This window comes from Schistocerca gregaria, chromosome 2, assembly GCF_023897955.1.
Source record: "Schistocerca gregaria isolate iqSchGreg1 chromosome 2, iqSchGreg1.2, whole genome shotgun sequence".
NCBI classification, from domain to species: domain Eukaryota; kingdom Metazoa; phylum Arthropoda; class Insecta; order Orthoptera; family Acrididae; genus Schistocerca; species Schistocerca gregaria.
The window spans coordinates 635,812,379-635,831,428 of record NC_064921.1 but is presented as its reverse complement, the minus strand read 5'-3'; the positions used below and the strand labels follow the sequence as shown (position 1 = coordinate 635,831,428).

The 19,050-nt window shown below is 37.9% G+C and overlaps 1 protein-coding gene across 3 annotated transcripts in view; it reads right to left on the bottom strand.

Moving 5' to 3' along the window:
- LOC126334665 (T-cell activation inhibitor, mitochondrial-like) overlaps nt 1-18,162 on the bottom strand; it is a 304,598-nt gene extending 286,436 nt beyond the window's left edge. For 2 of the 3 annotated variants that reach the window (XM_049997127.1, XM_049997128.1), the window contains exon 1: nt 18,000-18,162. In XM_049997127.1, coding sequence (XP_049853084.1) covers nt 18,000-18,022 — 23 coding nt within the window. In that variant the 5' untranslated portion in view covers nt 18,023-18,162. Of the gene's footprint in view, nt 1-17,321; nt 17,373-17,999 lie in introns of those variants that run through there. The other variant, XM_049997126.1, reaches the window with a different exon arrangement.
- Between the last annotated feature and the right edge of the window lie 888 nt (nt 18,163-19,050).

The window sequence follows — 19,050 nt, the reverse complement described above, 5'->3', positions numbered from 1 at the left end:
ACAATCTATTCCAGTTGTGTCATGTGCATGACCTAGTAAGGTTGCAGCACCAAACAATGTAGCTGTGTGTGTTTCCCGTTAGTTTGTTAGCTCTGAAGAAGTATTTTGACCACTACTTGACAGGAAAAAATTTTACAATGAGACATTTCTCAGAACCAACTTAAAGATTTCCTTCTCTCAGAACAATGAATTTCTATAAATATGTATTAATGCATTAGAAGAGGAATACAGCACCAAATGGTGCCAATTTTGAGAGAAACATTCTTTTCAATGCACTATCTCCTGTCAGCCATTCCATTACAGAAGTTGGTCTTTAGTTGTGCAATAAAATAGTGTAACATATATGATTAATCCTCATAAGTCATGTAAGATTATTTACACTACTGCAAAATGAACCAAAACAAAAAAAAGTTATAAATGAAAATATGTCACAAAAAATGTGCCTTGTTACTCAAAATCTTACAGCCACATTGTTCCCCACATCTATATGACTAACATTTTTAACCCTGAGACCTACAGTGTTGCCACAAAAGCAGCAGTTGCTATGGAAAATACCAATTTCAATATTCTGATAAAAATGAGGCCATTAAAAAAGAAGCATCAATTAGTAAAACTGTCAAGATCACAGAACATCTCATGGCTGGTTTTGATATGTTTAATCAGCCATCTTCAGATTATGAGCACCATTTGGCTGGAGCAACCAGTGTGGTGAACAGCTCCACTCAAATGCAGGAAAAAAATTTTACAATGAGACATTTCTCAAAACCAACTTAAAGATTTCCTTCTCTCAGAACAATGATGTCTTTTAATAAATGAGATATTCTCTGGTCTTTGTTTTTACTAACTGATCATCAAGAACAGATCACTGTTACTCCCTTTACATGTTAGTTAAAATTAAAACACTCACATTCATACTCTAGTTGAAGGACAACAATAAGTATTTTAATAAGAAAGAGAAAAGGGAGAGTACTATATGTACTGAAAGATTAAAACAGTGTTATCTACTTATATGTGGCTACTCACTACATCAAAAATGGATGAGTCAGCAATCATGTACCAGAAGAGAATGTCTTCCTACTTGAGGAGGAGATCAGATAATAAAGAAAACTTTAAATTAATGCCCTTTATTATTTTGGTCAATTAAAATGGAGGACAACCCCATTTCAATGTGAATTTACAGCTGCCTAGAATAAAGGCTACAAAAGGAACTCTGTTAAATGTGGCATATAGTCAATCATGTGTCAAAAGCTTTATAAATTGGCGTCTCTGTATGGAGCATTGTAAATTCAGTGAGAAGGTGAATACTTGAGATGTAACCAGGGAATACTACTAAACAGTTAGGACAGTCCCTGTGCATTGAACCACTGAGTTTCTCTAAGTACACAGCCCAGTAGACCAAACTAGGCATCAACAGGCATGGTTTCAGTTCTTGAAAAAACATATGATTCAGTTAACAATGGACTATAGCTAAATAAATTGAAAATATACAATATCAAGGACTTACTCATGCAGCCACCATCCATCTATTTTTAGATAACTGTAAGAAGTGCACAAAACTTCTGTACAAAATAGATAAAATTATATTATTTCCAGTTGACTAGCGGTACAGTAATACAGGGTGTTACTGACGGCTGAAGTTTTTGGACCATCCTCTCACCGGTGTTGATGAATGATACTGCTAAACCATCCCCTCCTTGTCATTCACACATGGTAAGCTCGCAAATGACATCTCTTATGTTTTATGGGAAAAAAAGAGTATAATGAGCCCACATCAGTTGGACTGGTTGCGTGACAGATATTAGCTTATATTCTCTTCATCAGGGCTTATACATTAAAGCATCAGAATTCCAGTTACTAGCATTTCAGACAGTTACCTCACATCAGATGGAAGTGGCCATTATATCCAATACTTCAGCATTGGAAAATACCAATATTAACTTTCTTGGTTAATCTAGACAAACAAAGACTGATTGGTAAATAGCACTAACTTTATTTGGGGAAAAACTAGCAGTGGATTGTACCCATTCATCTAACTGTCAAAGGAGTCCCCAGCACAACATTAAAAATGCAGTTAGGTTGGTGTGTGGACTAGGACACAGAGAGTCCTCAATCTGAGGTCACTGCTGATAAAATAGAAATAGAGTTTCAGGAGACAAGCTCCCATCAGCAGGATTAACTATCCAAGAAATGCTGCCCAGATGAACAAGTGTTAGCGTTGCTGGCTGTTGATTCAAAGGTCCTGATTTCAGTTCATGGGGCCACCTCAGATTATTCTTAGGTGGTAAGGTCTGGAACAAGCTCCACTCATCCTCGCACTGAATTGGGATCAGATCAAAAGGCACATACCTGGCTGGAAGTCAAACATTTACTTGTTATCTATGAAATCAATTACTGAACATGTATTGGATGTAAGTTAAATTTACTGTCATTAAATTGAAAATTTAATTTTAAAAGAATCACGTAAGTATAGATGCAAAACAGTTATCCACAGAAAACTCCATGGCGGTCATATGACTAGGCGAGTAGCACCGTGGTGTAGTGGTGGTGATACTAAACTGTTGCATGCGGGGTGGTGAGTTCAAAACACACCTGGACTGTAGAATTTTAATTTCTATATTCAGTTTAAGTACATTCGAGAAGTATCCACAAATTTCAAGAATCATTGTACTGGAATGTTCTGTAGCTGTATATATACTGTATGTGTTCTGGCCAGAGGCAGTTCGGTCCGCGCTCTTGTATGTGCAAGTGCTGAATAAACCTTTGTTAAGTGAAGTCAGTGTTCATTATTCATCTACTTACACCTTCTTCTATGTGACATTATTCTGGTGGAGGCACTGGGTATTGTACCTTGTGATAGCGCCCATTACCAACGACACAGCGGCTTCCATCAGGCCACGACAGAGCCTTCGTTTACGTGGCGAGAAACGCGAGTTCGCGCCATATGCAACAGATCCCAATCTATTGGAGACAAAAGAAGAAGAGGACATTACAATGACAGCAACCACATGAAACATCCTTCCGGGTTCTCTGGTGACGATGGCCAAGATCCAAACAAGTGGCTGAAGGTATATGAGTGTACAGCCAAATTTAACAAATGGGATGACACTGTGTGTTCGGCTAACATATTTTTCTACTTGGAGGGCACTGTCAAGCCAAGCAATGGTATGAGAACAATGAGGAGAAATTCACAAGCTGGGAAGTATTCCAGGCGGATCTGTGCAAGTATTTCAGCGACACACAACAACAGAAGTGCAAGGCTGAAGATAAATTAAAGTGCAAGGCACAGTGTCCAGGAGAAGCTACAGTATCCTACACTCAAGGCAGTTTGGAACTGTGTAAGATAGTGGATCCTAGAATGAAGGAGAAAGATAAGGTTGCACATCTCATGAAGGGTGTGTATCAAGCCCAACTGAAAGATGTTTTGACAGCAAACGACTTCATAAAATGGTGCCAGTATATCGAGACGATGCATCAAAAAAGAATTACACGCAATAAGTTTGAACGGCTTCCAATCATTGTATTGATGTCTGTGATGGAGGAAACAACTGATTTCAAAAGTGTTCTTCATCAGATAGTGAGAGAGGAAGTTCAGAAGGCACTTGGATTGCAAAGCGAGCAAAAAACCGAGATGCTTCAAGAGGCCAGAAGGAAGGAAGTGGAACAGACAGTGAAACCAATTTCTCGTCCTTCATTTCCATTTAAAACGGTGAAAAAAATCGAGACCCAGGCGGAGTTACATTCCTACAATGCCGCATGAGGAACCTGTCTGGGCACCAAGGAAGACTGACATCTGGAAGACCCAGGATAACCAACCCGTATGTTTGCTCTACGGACGACCGGGACATGTGGTGCGCTATCATCAAGAAAAGCGGTGGATATTTGATGACGTCCATGCCAGAAGACAGCAGACCGATCTTAGCTGACACCAACACTGGGATGATGAAGATGAACAAGAAGATGTGGGTGCATGATGACGAAGGCCACCATCACCGCAAGCTGGCCACTGGAGAGGACGCTCCCCAGCATGCTGATCAAGGTCTCGATCACTGTTTAGAAGCTCCAGCCAATCATCTAGCCGCCACAATATGAAAAACTGAAGGGAGTGACCTTCCTTAGAGGTGAGGTCGCTGAAGAGAAAAATCCTCCACTGTCAATCACTACAAAAATGATAGGAAACTATGTCAATATCCTCATGGATGGCTGACCAGCCCAAGCTCTTGTGGACTCTGGAGCATCATATTCAGTCATTTCAGAGAAGTACTGCTGCCAGTTGCAGAAAACCGTATTCGTCAACAACAAAACATCTCTGCTGAAGGTGTCTAATGGGAAATACGTAAAACCTACAGGAAGATATGTCATTTGTGTGGGTATAAGTGGCCATACACAGCCCTTAGAATTCATCGTCTTACAAGAGTGTATTCATGATGTCATTCTCGGATGGGACTTTTTGAAAGCTTCTCAGGCGATTATAGATTGTGGTCACTCGAAGATTATTTTAGACCAGATGAGATACTGTGGACAGGAAGATGTGCATCCGAGTGTATGGAGGCTATGTGTGCTGGATGAAGTGATCATTCCTGCAGTCAGCGCTAGAAAGGTAAGTTTCATGTGTCATCCCATGCATCAACCCATGAATCTTGCAGTGGAATGTAAGATCAGCATACCACTGAACAATAACTTGGTCATCCCAGCCTCTGTCGTCTCATTTAAGAACAGATTCAGTGAATTGTGGATAGTTAACTGTTGCCGAGAACAGCAGATCCTTCCAAGATGCAAGTGCATAGCAAATGCTGAGCCGTTAATTGCAGAACAGCTGAATGTCATAGAAACCTCCCATGCTGAGTCTGTGGGCAAAATTAGCGCTACCACTAAGAGACAAGATCTTCTAGAACGACTATCACCAGATCTCACTAAGGAACAACAGTAGAAGCTACTCGCCATTCCTCAAGAATTCTCTGAATGCTTCAATCCAGAGGTGAAGAGCAAATTAGACAAATCGATAGTGAAGCACCAGATTAGTACTGGAGACCATCAACCAATAAGCCAGAGAGCATACCGTGTGTCAGCAATGCAATGTCAAATAATTCGCGACAAGGTAGAGAAAATGATGAAGAACGACATTGTTCAGCCTTCACAGAGCCCACGTTCATCACCAGTGGTCCTCATCAGGAAGAAGGATGGCAGTTGGCACTTTTGTGTTGATTACAGGAAGCTTAATAAGATAACTAAAAAGGACGTTTACCCTCTTCCACAAATTGACGATACACTAGATTGTCTGAAGGGGGCTAAGTTTTTCTCAACCATGGACACTTACTCAGGATACAGGCAAATCAAAGAAGATGAGGCTGATCGTGAGAAAACTGCATTCATCACCCCTGAGGGCCTGTATGAGTTCAAGGTAATGCTGTTTGGTTTGTGTAATGCACCAGCAACTTTCGAACGAATGATGGATAATCTTCTAAGGCACCTGAAGTGGATGATGTGTCTTTGTTATTTAGATGACATTATAGTGTCCTCAGAGACATTTGATTAACATATAAGAAGACTGAGGGCCGTTCTTAAGTGTCTCCAACAAGGTGGACTGAAACTCAATCCAAAAAAAATTGTGTCTTTGGAGCAAAAAAAAAAAAAAAAATCAAAATATTTGGACACCTTGTGTCAAACGAAGGTGTGTCGCCAGACCCAGAAAAGGTGACATCTATAACGAAATTTCCTATTCCTAAAAGCTTTAGAGATGTGAGAAGGTTCCCCGGATTATGTTCTTATTACCATCGTTTTATCAAAGACTTCTGCATCAAAGTCAGGCCACTCCAAGAGTTGTTAAAAGCTGATGATAAATTTATCTGGGGTAATGCCCAGCAAGATACTTTCGATGTGCCGTGAAAAGCTATGATGACTGACCCTGTACTTGGTCTGTATGATGAGAGAGCGCCTACAGAACTACACACAGATTCCAGTGGGTATGGGACCAGTGCTGTTCTGGTGCAAGTTTCGGATGGAAAAGTACTTTTGTATTCCATGGATCATTTGCACCATAAATTGTAATAATGTGGAATGAGACATTTTATATTCACATTACAAATCGTTTTGTAAATAAGGCTACATGCTGATCATTTAAGTAAAGTGGCATAACGTGTGCCTTCATAGCTAAATGGTCAGTGTAACAGAATGTTATGCGAGGGGCTCGGGTTTGATTCCTGACCAGGTCAGAGATGATAATGATTGAGCAGTACATACTATTCTTACAGCATATTTTTGAGCAATGAAGACTTTCTTTTCCAAATCTGACTTACCCCAGAAAACTAGCCCATATGACATTACAGAAAGCAAAGAGACAAAATGTCAGATTACTGATTTCTCTCTTACCAAGATTTGCAATTATTCTGGGTGCAAATGTGGCTGAAGTAAGTTGCTTTAGGAGCTCCAAATTGTGGCTTTTTCACTTTACATTCTCATCAAATATATGTTAGACTTGTCATTGGAGTAGTACCTTCTGATGAGCAGAACTAAATATGTTGTGCCTGTTTGAAACTGAGAGAGAGGCCATTCACAAAAGACCTGTAAATATACTTTTAAGAACATTGTTTACCATTTTTCTGTTACTGCATGCCTGCTTATATTGATTACAATACTAGTGTCATCCACAAAAATAACTAATTCTGCTTGTTGTGTATTAAGTACTGCTTGAAAAATTTTGTGGGTTAACTTGTAAACGGGGTTCTAAGAAGAGCAATTCTTCTTAAATCCAAACTGTGATTTGCTGAGGGTATTATTAAACCTCAGGTAAGATCATATTCTAGAATACATCACCTTCTCAAACATTTACAACAAAGATGTCAGTTGTGATAAAGGTCAGTAGTTACTCTATCGCCTTCCCTGTAAAGGGATTTAAGAATGCATATTACAGTCTCTCTGGAAAATGCCTTGAGTTAGTGACGCATTAAATATTTCAAACAAAACAGGATTTATTATATGGAAACAAATCTTTGGTTCTCTACTGGATACATGATCACATCCAGTTGAGCATTTATTTTTGAGAAAATACATAATTTTCTTAATTTCAGAAGGAGAAGTTGGTTATACATTCATATGATTGAATTTTATGAGAGCTTCTTTTTCAACACACTGCTGTAATTTTTATCTTTAACTGTTTGTCCCTATATTTAGGAAATGGTTATTAAACATAAATGGCAACTCTGTCTCACCTTTTACAGGCCTTTATTTAATTCAATAGTGATGTCATCCTGTTCTATGCCCGACTGTACAGTCTCTCATTTCACTGCACTCCATATGGCCTTAAGTCTGTGGTTGGAATTACTAATTCCTGACATAATGTGCAAGTTCCTTGATTTTTAATAACTTTTCTTGGTAATGTTTAGTAGCAGTAGTAGTTGGCAACTACTGCAGGATCTCTTAATTGTTCTTTGGTTAAAACAACAGTCGGGACCGCAATAACATTTGTTTATTATGGCCAGTTTTGACTTTGTTAAAGCCATCCTCAGTGTTTTTGTTGTCTAAATTTATCTACTTGATCTTGCCAACAGATCTACGTCCCTTTTCCTTTTACAGGATAGTTTACTCCCTCTAGCGATCCATGATTTTTTTATATAGCTAATTAGCTTAAGTGGAAAGCTATTTTCAAATAATGAAATTAATTTATCATGGAATAGATAAAATTTTATGCCACCATTTGGTTCGTTACAAATTTCATCCCAAGTCATCTAGAGTAAACCAATTTGGAAACATCTGTTATGAAGTGATTAATTATTCTCATTGCCATACCGTAAGGAACTACCTTATTTATCCCAACTGTGTAAGGAGAAAATTTATTACTGGGTATTTAGTTATTTTCTTGCTTTGAGATTCAGCAAAAACACCAACGAACAATTGGGGTCCTACTGTCTTTACCCACCTGTATTGGAAACTTAATTACTGAGATCAAATTGCAGAATCAAAGAAAGGTTTCCAGATCAATTTTCCTATAAGAATCCTTTACAAAATCTACACTGAAATCACCACAGACTATTAACTGTCAATTTTGACCATATATGTAATTGGATTAAATAAAAAATCTACTCATCAAGCGGCAGCAGAACATATACATGAAACTACGATACAATAATGCAAATTTTCAAATCAGTGGCTCCTTCTTCAGGCAGAAGGGTTGAAGGGGGAGGAAGAGAGGTGAAGGAAAAATTTCTCATCCTTTCTGGTAAGTCTCCCCTGTCCTGAAGTTGTGTGTGACTTTCCCAAAATCTACCCCTTTTCTTAGACCACTCCTGTACTTTTCCTTCACCCCTCTTCCTTCCCCTTCAACCCTTCTGCATGAAGCAGGAGTTGCTGGCTCTGAAAGTTCACCTAATTATAACTTATGTGTGTGTGTGTGTGTGTGTGTGTGTGTGTGTGTGTGTGTTTTCCGCTGCTGCTTGGTGTGATTCTAGTGAGAAATCCAAATTCCTCATATACACATCAAAGTTTCCCAGTAGGGATCTATATATAGTTACAATTAAAAGTGATCTATTTTCCAGTATTAATTCACATGCAAACACTTCTTTGTGCTGATCACTACAAAATCTACTTCTCTCAATGTTTCTGAACTTATGTTCTGTCTCAATATATACTGATAAGCCAAAACATGAGACCACTGCACACTATGACACTAGATGCCCCCTGGTGGTGTAGCAGGCACGTATCATGGTAAAAATGTGTGTAAGCGGAGCAGACACAGATAGGGGATCACCCTAGTGAATATGTGGGCTGCAAATGGGGAAATCCATTGAGATAAGCGACATCGACAAAGGGCAGATTATTATTAAGCAGATCCTGTGAATAAGTATCCTGAAAATGGCAAAGCTGATTGAATGTTTTCTTGTTCTGTTGCCATGAGCATCCACAGAAGGAGGTACGACAGTGAAACTAGCAGTAGGCACTAAGTGGTTGGACATGCACGACTCTTCACAAAATATGGGATTTTGGGGGCTTGCCTGCTCTGTAAAGCAGGATAGACGGTGATCTTTGGCATCTCTCTCAAAAGAGCACATTGCTAGTGCACACACAAGTGTTTTGGGACACACCATTCATTGTACATCATTGAACATGGAGGTCCGCAGCAGACCACCCCTACCTGCTCACTTGTTGGCCCAACGACATCATCAATTACAACTGCAATGGGCACAAGACCATTAGGATTCAACCATCGATCAATGGAGACATGTCTGCTGCTTGAGTGAATCACATTTTTGCCACACTAGATCAATGGTCGTCTCCACATACACCATCACTGAGGTGAACAGTGGCTCGAAACATGCAGTGTGCCACAAACACAGGCTGGTGGAGAAGTATTATGCAATGGGAGATATTCTCCTGCGCTTGCATGGGACATGTGGTAGTAATTGAAGATACGCTGACACTTCGAACCACCTGCATCCCTTCATAATTGATATCTTCTCCAACAATGATGTCACCTTTCAGCAGTATAACTGTCCATGTCTCGGATCCATCACCACCCTACAGTGGGTTGAGAAGCATTATAATGAATTCATGGTGATGTCTCTGTGACCAAATTCACCTGATGTAAATCCTATGGAACCAGTCTTGGTCGCTATTGGGTGCCTACACCACATAAGAAAATCAGAGGCCCGTTATTTACAAGAGTTACATGACCTGTGTGTAGACATCTAATGCCATGTACCTCCACAAACCTATCGACGAACCGTCAGATACCTGATACACAGAATCAGTGATGTATTTTCGTTCGAAAGATGCACAAACAAGCTATTAAGCAAATGGTCATAATGTTTGGGCTCATCAGTATATGTAACAACTCTTGCTTTTCCCATATTAGTTCTACATGAGTAAGATGCAGGAATGTAATACTTCATATTTAACTTATCTAACTCTGTGGTTATGTGATGCTCAGATAGCTATAGGAGACAAGGAGCTCTTCTAATCTTATCACTCAATCTTCTAATAATCTGATGAAATAAACTAATCTCAGTTTTCTGCAAATTCTTATTCATTTTGTGGTGCTCGTCCGTTATTTTAAATTCTTTCACAACAGGAGCTTAATTCTGATTCTAAACTAAAAAAAAGGTTCTGCGACACTAGGGACCACAGAGAACTTGCTTTCTGTGATGGTGTGCCCAAACCCCTACCCTCCCAAACATTTTCTGCAAGAAGCTCAGCCAATCCCTCTCTTATTCTGATGTACACTGCATCTAGTATATTCCCACCTCTGAACTGTAGCAACAGACACTGCTCTCAATTAAGTGCTCACATGCCTCACAGCAGTGTTAACACAGGTTGGTCACAGCACTGTAGGACATTCACAGAACTACTAAGTTTATGTGTGAAGGAGAAGGGGCAGGGCATTATTATTCTATTTGTTTCAGGTCACCCCTAATGCTGTAGAATAAATTTCTTTTATTTCATGTCTATGTTCACAAACCTGTAGGTCTTCAGACTACCGGTTTCAGTCAGCAATGAAAATCTTCACAATTAAGGTGATCTACGAACTTATGCAACTTATTTATAGACTGTTGTTAGTTTTTGGTGTGTTCATTGGCTCACAATCATTATGTTTCAACATGCTCAGGAATGCCTGACTACACTTATGAAAACTTCTTTTTCTTGGTGGTAATACAACACCAACACTATATCTTGTATGTACATTGATGAACTCAGTCATCCACCTTTAATTAATATGAGAGGCAACCGCAATTTTTTTATGGCTGCATAAGGACCTTGATCCTGTGCCAGAGTAGTCAGTCAGTCATGAACTGGAAAGAAAATTTTGTTATAAGTAATATGTACATGAACTACTCTGTTTTATTAATTACTAACTTCACACAATGGTACATGCACTATCATACTGTTGTCAGTTGGCCTAGTTAATTAAGAGTTGTCACCAATAGGCTATGGTGTATTCACTGCAAACTATTATCACATCTTTTTCTGTATGATATTACTTATAAAATAATTGTGGAATTGCTCTGTAGCATTAGTCTAACTTCCTGACATTTGCATTAACAAATCATCAGCAGTTATTGAATAGCAGGAGGCAATTTTGAGTGTTAAATGATATTATTAACACATGTTTATAAATTACAATGCAAACTAACAGATTGTAGTAACTGACTCTCCATTAGGCTACAATGTAAGTAATGAAGTCACATTCTATTACACACACTGTGGTACATTATGCATTTTACCCAAACTAATACAGTATACCGCAGTAGAAAAATTCATTTAGTTTCTCCTCTGATGGGCGTACATCAATAGCTAAAAGGAAGGAGGTCTTGTACGTAACACAAACAACAGCTGACACAATAACGATATGGAAGTATGCCCCAGTAATGAAAAGGCTATCAACCCAAATAACAGACTATAACCAGCCCTACAACATGATGCTTCCTTATGCCTGATAACTGGTGTATATAACTTAATACAAATATTAAATTAAACAGTTACTAATTTCATCTTCAATATTAAAAAAAATTGTTGCTCTGAAACAATGTCGAGATTTGTGAGCCAGGATGCATTAGACAAATAAATTAAAATGTTATGTTCTGTGGTAAGTCCTTCTGAAATTCCATTCTTGATTGGTGCAATAGTTTACATATCTAAAAAAGTTCAAATATTCCTGACAACAGAAGCTTTATCGGAAGTCCAACAAAAGATATACTTAACACTGAAAATAGTAAATAATCCTGTTCATCATCTATCATAATACTTAAGGCATAAGAGCAAAGAATCATGAAAGCCTTGCTTTAGATGTCTGGAACTCCACCCTATCCCCTCTGCATTTATACTCCACAGCCAACATATGGTGCATGGCAGAGTGCACCTTGTACCACTGCTAGTCATTCACTCTCTTGTTCCACTTCCAAATGGAAAAAACGACTGTCCATATGCTTCTTTGCGAGTGCCGATTCTATTATCTTGTGTTGGCGTCCCTCACATGAGGGATTGTGTAAGTACTTTTGGATTAAAGAAGATCACTCACTAAAAGGCAGAATCATTCAAAGGCACATACAAAAGAAAAAAATAAAAGCCAGCTTTTGGAGTATTCCTATTACAAGCTAGAGTAAAATATACATGGCAAAAAAATGAACACCCACACGCGCGGCCCTATATGGTCAGCGCATTTATTGTTTGTCCAGCCGGCACCATGTAGGGACATAGGCATATTTGTGGGGGTCTACTTGTTTCCTGTGTGTATTTTTGGTCTAGCTCAAAAAAGGATAACCCTAAAAACTACCAAGTTTTCTTTCTTGTGTGTGTGCACCATACAATTACAGCGCTTCTGCCTTTCAGTATGTGGACTCCTTCAATCCAAAAGTACTTACATTCTACATTTACATGTGATATATATTGATGGCAGAAAGATCTCCATGGTAGCAGAGCACAGCCCCAGCGAAGAACACACATTTCAATTTGAAGAAGCCAAGAGACTGTGTACAGCGATAGGTTTCTGGGACTCTCTTATTAAAGAGGCAGTGGAGATACATGTCAGTGATAACCTGGTCAACAGGGATAGTGGCTTCCAACTCAGCACCACGTTGAACACAACTATATCAAGAATAAGACGAGAACACACCCATGGAGGCAGGTCGGTGGCGATGAACGGAATAAACAGGCTACACCGAGACAAGACGCCAGGACCTGGCGGCCGTGGCTCCTCCCCGCCATGCGCTGCCATGCTGATTCTACTTGCACCTGATTCGCCCAACCGGTGCCGAGGATGCAGACAAGCTCGTAGTTCAGCAGCTACAAAGAACTGGACGCGATGTGAACCCAACACTTCGCCTGAAGGTGGCAAGTAAGGAACTACGTGAAATGTTACTTGAGAACACATTGACTCAGCTGTCAATCCAAGAAGATTTTATCACTGGTGGTAATAGTTCAAAATAAAAAGCCTTGCAGTACATGGAAGAGTCAGTTTTGAGAAATCCTTGCCAGATTAATTTTCATCTAACAACCTCCTGTTAAATAAGGAAAATCATTAATTCTTTGAAAAATATATGTTCTGTTGGGGTAGATGACATTTCTAACAAGATATAAAAAAATGTGGAGCAGTTACAGCTGATATCTTGAGTCACATCTGTAATGCATCACTAACTCAAGGTATTTTCCCAGACAGGTTAAAATATGCCACTGTCAAGCCTCTCTACAAAAATGGGTACATCAAAGATGTCAATAATTACTGGACGGTATCCTTGCTCACTGCATTTTCAAAAACTGTCGAGGAAGCAATGAACCCAAGAGTGGTTAGCCATGTCAGCAGTAATGGGATACCTAGTAAACCACAGCTTGGATTTCAAAAATGCTGTTCCACTGAGACAGCAATATACAATTTCACTGCCCACATAATAGTGTGTTTAAATAGTAAAAGGTCACCAATAGGAATTTTCTGTGACTTATCCAAAGCATTTGATTGAGTGAACCGTGGCATTACGTTAAAAAAAAAAATTGTGGTTCTATAGTATAAATCGAACAGCATATTAGTGGTTTAAGTTATATCTACACAACAGAAAGCAAAAAGTTTTTTTATACGGTTTAAGTGATTTAAGGAAGTTTCCCACTTCATCTAACTGGGGTGAAATTACATTATGTGTTCAACAGGGCTTGATCATGGGTCCCCTTCTGTTACTGATGGATGTGAATGACCTCCCTCATCTGAAACAAGTAGCTAAACTGACACTGTTTGCTGATGATACAAGCATGGTTATTAATCCAGTAAAAGAAACTCCAATATAAAATGATATAAATAATATCTTTGGAAAAGTTATTGACTGGCTTTCTGTGAATGGGTTTTCTCTGAACTTTGAAAAAACAAAGTATGTCCAATTTTCTACTGCAAGGAGTACAGTTCCTTCATCAAAAATATAACACATCAACAGAACTCGGTAGCCAGGGTAGATCATGCTAAGTTTTTGGGAGTATATATATGTGGATGAGAACCGTAATTGGAAAATTCATATTTTGGATCTCCTAAAGCGACTAGGTTCAGCAACATTTGCCACCAGAATAATTGCTAATTTTGAGAATAGAGAAATTAGCAAGCTAACTTACTTTGCATACTTTCACTATCTGATGTCATATGGAATAATATTTTGGGGTAACTCAACATTTATTGCAAAAAGTATTCACTGCTCAAAACAAAGTGGTTACAATAATGTGTGGGGCTCACAGTCACACATCTTGTAGGCATCTCTTTAAAAGGTTAGGAATTCTTGTAACAGTGTCACAGTACATTTACTCAGTAATGAAATTTGTTCTCAACAACATGGACCAGTTTAAAAAATAGTGACATGCATGATTACAATACCAGAAGAAAGAAAGACTTACATTATCCTCTACTTAACCTATTGTTGGCACAGAAAGGGGAAAAATATGCTGCTGTAAAGCTTTTCGATAAATTACAATGTGGCAGCAACAGTTTAAAAATAAACTGAAATCACAACTTGAAATCTCCTTCACAACTATACCACAGATGAATTCTTGAATAAGAACAAATAAATATATAGGTATTTAATATATGTATTTTGTGCAATTTTTAGGCCATGGGGTAGCTAACAAAAATTTTAAGCTCTTCTTTTTGAAATAAATAACAAGAAGAAGGCCTTATTAATGTGTGCATATCTTATGCACTTGACACGTTCCACATCAAAATGGTTGCTATGAGATTGATCAATAGAACACTTAACTAAATCAAGGGAAATAGGAGTTGAGAAGGGAGTGAGACTGGGTTGCAGATTGTCTGCAACATTATGCAACCTGTATGTTTGGCAAGCAGAAACAGAAACTGAACATAAATTGGAAAAGGTAATTAAATGATCAAGAAGAAGAATTAAAAACTTTAGAAGTTTGCCAATGCCACTGTAATTCTCTAAAAGACAGCAAATGACTTGGAAGACTTGTTGAATGGAATGGAGTCTTGAGAAGAGGTTGCAAGATTAATGTCAATGAAAGAAAAACAAATTAAGTCAAACAATACCGAAGGAATTAGATGAAAGTGAGACACTAAAGGCAGCAGATGACTTTAGCTATTTGGGCAGTAAAATAACTGATGGTTGAAACAGAGTGGCTATAAAATCCAGACTGGCAACAAATACAAGAAAAGCATTTAAGAAAGAGAAACTTGCAAACAATTAACATAAATTTCAATGTTTGTAAGTCCTTTCTAAAGGTATCTGTATGTAGTGTAACAATAAGCAACTCAGACAAAAGAGAATAGATGCTTTTCAAATATATACAGAAAACACTGAAGGTTAAATGGGTAAATAATGATGGGGTACCAAACTGAATTGCGAAAAAGAAATTTATGGCACAACTTGACTAAAAGGAGGGGTCAGCTAATAGGACACATCCTGAGACATAAAGAAATCGTGCATTCGGTAATGTAGGTAACTGGGTCGGGAGGGCGGAGGAGATTGTAAAAGAGAGACCACGGGATGGTCAGCAGTAACTATGCACAAATTAAGAGGCTTGCAGAGGAGAGACTAGTGCAAAGAATGTGTCAAACAGTCTTTGGACAAAGGATCACATCAACCATTTGATGTCTGGAACAATAACCTGTTCATGTGGTGCACAACACACATGGAAAGGTATTAGGGTAAAACAGGCACTTAAACTTTGCTTAATAATCTATCAACCTTTTACGTTTTTGGGAGTTACAAGTCATAACAACCTCAGACAGACTTAATGTCTGTTAATACTATTCAGAATGTAAAGATCGCCACACGCTTTTTAGTCAAGTGTATTTAGCTGTGTCATCTTACACGACAAGCTCTTTCTAAAAAAAATTTCTACATGTTTTATCATACAACTTGACCATTCCTTTTCAAAGTCTACTTTACCCTGCTACTTGAGTAAATTTGTGTTTTCCTTTACATTACTGGCTTTTTTTTTTTTTTACTCAGAGTTATAAATCTTAAACATCCCTTTAAATTTTTTATAGCTTTTGTGAATGTATCAAAAAATCTTTAAATGAGATCAACTGGAATTCATTGGCAGTTTACACAATAAGAGGTACTTCCTGTAGCAATTCCCAGTTTCCCAAATAATGTGTCAGTGTCAAGTTTTACTGATCAACTTGGTTAAGAAGGGTGAAGTTAGAGATGTTATTCTGAATAAAGGATTTACTTTTATCACTGCAATCACAAACTATAAATTTTACTCTGTTTATTTCATCATAAACATTGGTGTTTCATTTGCTAACACTACTGGGTGTTTTCATGGCAACAACATGCATTATTCTGGTGTACACAATGATACATTAAACTGTTACTATATTTAATTTCTGCAAAACCAGCTTTATCAGCTGAAAGCAAAAGATATAGTTTAAATTGCTTAACTGTCATTCTCTGTTGTGAATCTTAAGAAATTACTAACAGAACCATAAGCAGCCATACTTTTTTTTTTATTTTTCTTACCCATAAACGTTTGAAACTGTCAGTGGAGGTCTGTAAATTGTAATAATTTAAAGTGTGCTTGCAGGAAGTAACAGTTGACATGAATGCACTTTCATATGTTGATATACACAAATTATTGTCTACAGTTGTGAACTTGGGACTCTTTGTTACCCATATGGCAATTCCGCGTTTTCCAAATGCCTTTTGCGATAGCATACTAAACATTTACGATTTTCTAGCTCCAATACTTGGGTTCCCATATTTAAATAACATACATGTTAGCGGAAGCAATGAATATGTTACACAGTTTACCAAACATTATTTACCTGCCTTCACTTTTGGGTAAGATATTTATAATATTATACTTAAGTTCCACACTTTCTCTGGTACACTAACATTTTTTCACCTTGTTTATCTACTTGTAACCCATCTGAATAACTGATTGTGTGTCAATAATAGTCACACCAAACCAAAGCATTGCTTTGTATTTCCTCAAATACCAGTACGAATTTCACTTGACGAGAATCACACACACACACACACACACACACACAGACACACACACACACAAATTATGATCACAATCACTCTCAATGTAACAATCTACATCCACGCCCATAGTATGTTCACTACCGTTAAGTTTACAGCAGAACGTATTTCTCACTATATCAGTTACTAGCGCTTCTTTCCGTTCCATTCACATAGGGAGCGTGGGTAGAATGATTCTTTAAAAAATTCGGGCACTAGTATTTTCCTCGCGGTTCTTACAGTAGCTATACATCTTGGGGTTGTAATATGTTCTTAGATTCACTATTTAACGCTATTTCCTGGAACGTAATAAACAGAATTTCTCGGGTTTATCTGTGTACATACATATGGCTATTAAGAGCACAATTTGAGACGTACCACAATAGGGCATAAACGCTATGAGGAAACAAAAGCGACATGACCTCAAGCAGAAAGAGTATTCTTACGTTAGAACTACCTTTCGCTAAAAGGTAAATCAAACTATCTACACTATCCATTGCTTTCAATTTCTCATTAATTCCTGTGCCGTTAGCATGTACACCCAACTTCTTGACCTACGATGGGAATGCTTTTAAAAAATTACATATTTTCTAACTAACTTCATTGTTATGCTTTCAAACATACGCGTTTACATAAACTTCGCTGTTCTGGAGATAGTACTTTTCTCAGTTATAGATGAGTGAATTTGACCTGGTTTCTGCCACTAGTTTCGAAAATGTTAGTGGGTGCCTTCAATAAATTATGTTGCATACCTCGAATGACAGAAGGTTTTGCTACTGAGTCGCCAAACACGACGTGGATAAAAAAATGTGTGACTGATGATTTTCACTGCAATAAACCACTGCTTTTTCCCTTATGTCAGTGTACAAAATTATCATCAGTCAGTTGTGTGAAAAGGTTTAGGTTTTCGCGTATTTATTTTCTTTTCCTGCTAAGCTGATATTCTTGTAGCCTTTCATCAGCGAATGAGTGTAAAATTTAATAGGTATGATACTTCTGCAATTATGTAAAATATGCTCTATTTCCAACAAGTACATGTTAATTTGCAACTCGTACCACTTCGTGAAACATTTCTCCATTGACAGTTACAACAACACTGATTTTGTACGCAACTGCAGCGACAACGTTTAAGAACTCGAATGTCAAACTGCAACCTTAAGCTCTACGCAATAACACCACAGAACACTGATGTTTACAACCTGCACATGATACAAATACTGTCTATGACAGAATTTCCACATATCTTTCCAAAGTATTTTCTATCAAGGCACTACCTTTTTGTTATTTTATTTTATTATGCAATAGGCAAGTGGAGTATCGTATAACTATATACATTTCAAATACAGTGCATTTATGTGTACTTTGGTTTGATTTATTACTTTATTAACTTTAGCACCAAGTCTGCGTTGTTCACCACCCATCGCTGGATAGACTGCGTCAAAACTTACAAAATTGATAAATACAAGTAATTCGTAACAATACAAATTTTACCTTATATACATTAACCTGCTATTGACATGTGAGTTTAAAAAAAGGCTGAATGCCGTCAGGGGACTAGTTTTAAGTCTCTTACAATTTTGTTCTTGAAAATCTCTAGTGGCAAGATCGGCACTTACTGGGATAGAGATCTGAACATACTCAGAGCTACGTACGGAACGCTATCGCTCAATCAACAGCTTAATATGTTTATGATCTCTATGTTGTGGGTATTTTGGTCATGTTTGTTGTGCCTCTTGCTGAGGGAATCTAGATTTTCCTTAATCTGAAGTGACACAAAAGAACATAATGACTATAAACAATCATTATCTACAATTTTCTGAATAATGGCCTACAGTTCTCCTGTCTCCCACTTGATATCATTATCATTATTGTTTTTTTTGTTGAAGTAATAGTACTTTCTTGCAGCCTGCAGAGTGACCCCATAGTAACACTCTACAGCTGATACAGCTGTGAAACAACGAAGAATATACTAGTAGGAGATGCCGATCAGTTATCAACTGTTTCAGTTTTCCCAGGAGGTATACAACTCATGACAGTTTGTCACAGACACACATGCCATATGGTCTTGCCAGTAATTTTGTGCCCACTATGAACCCCAGAAGTTTCA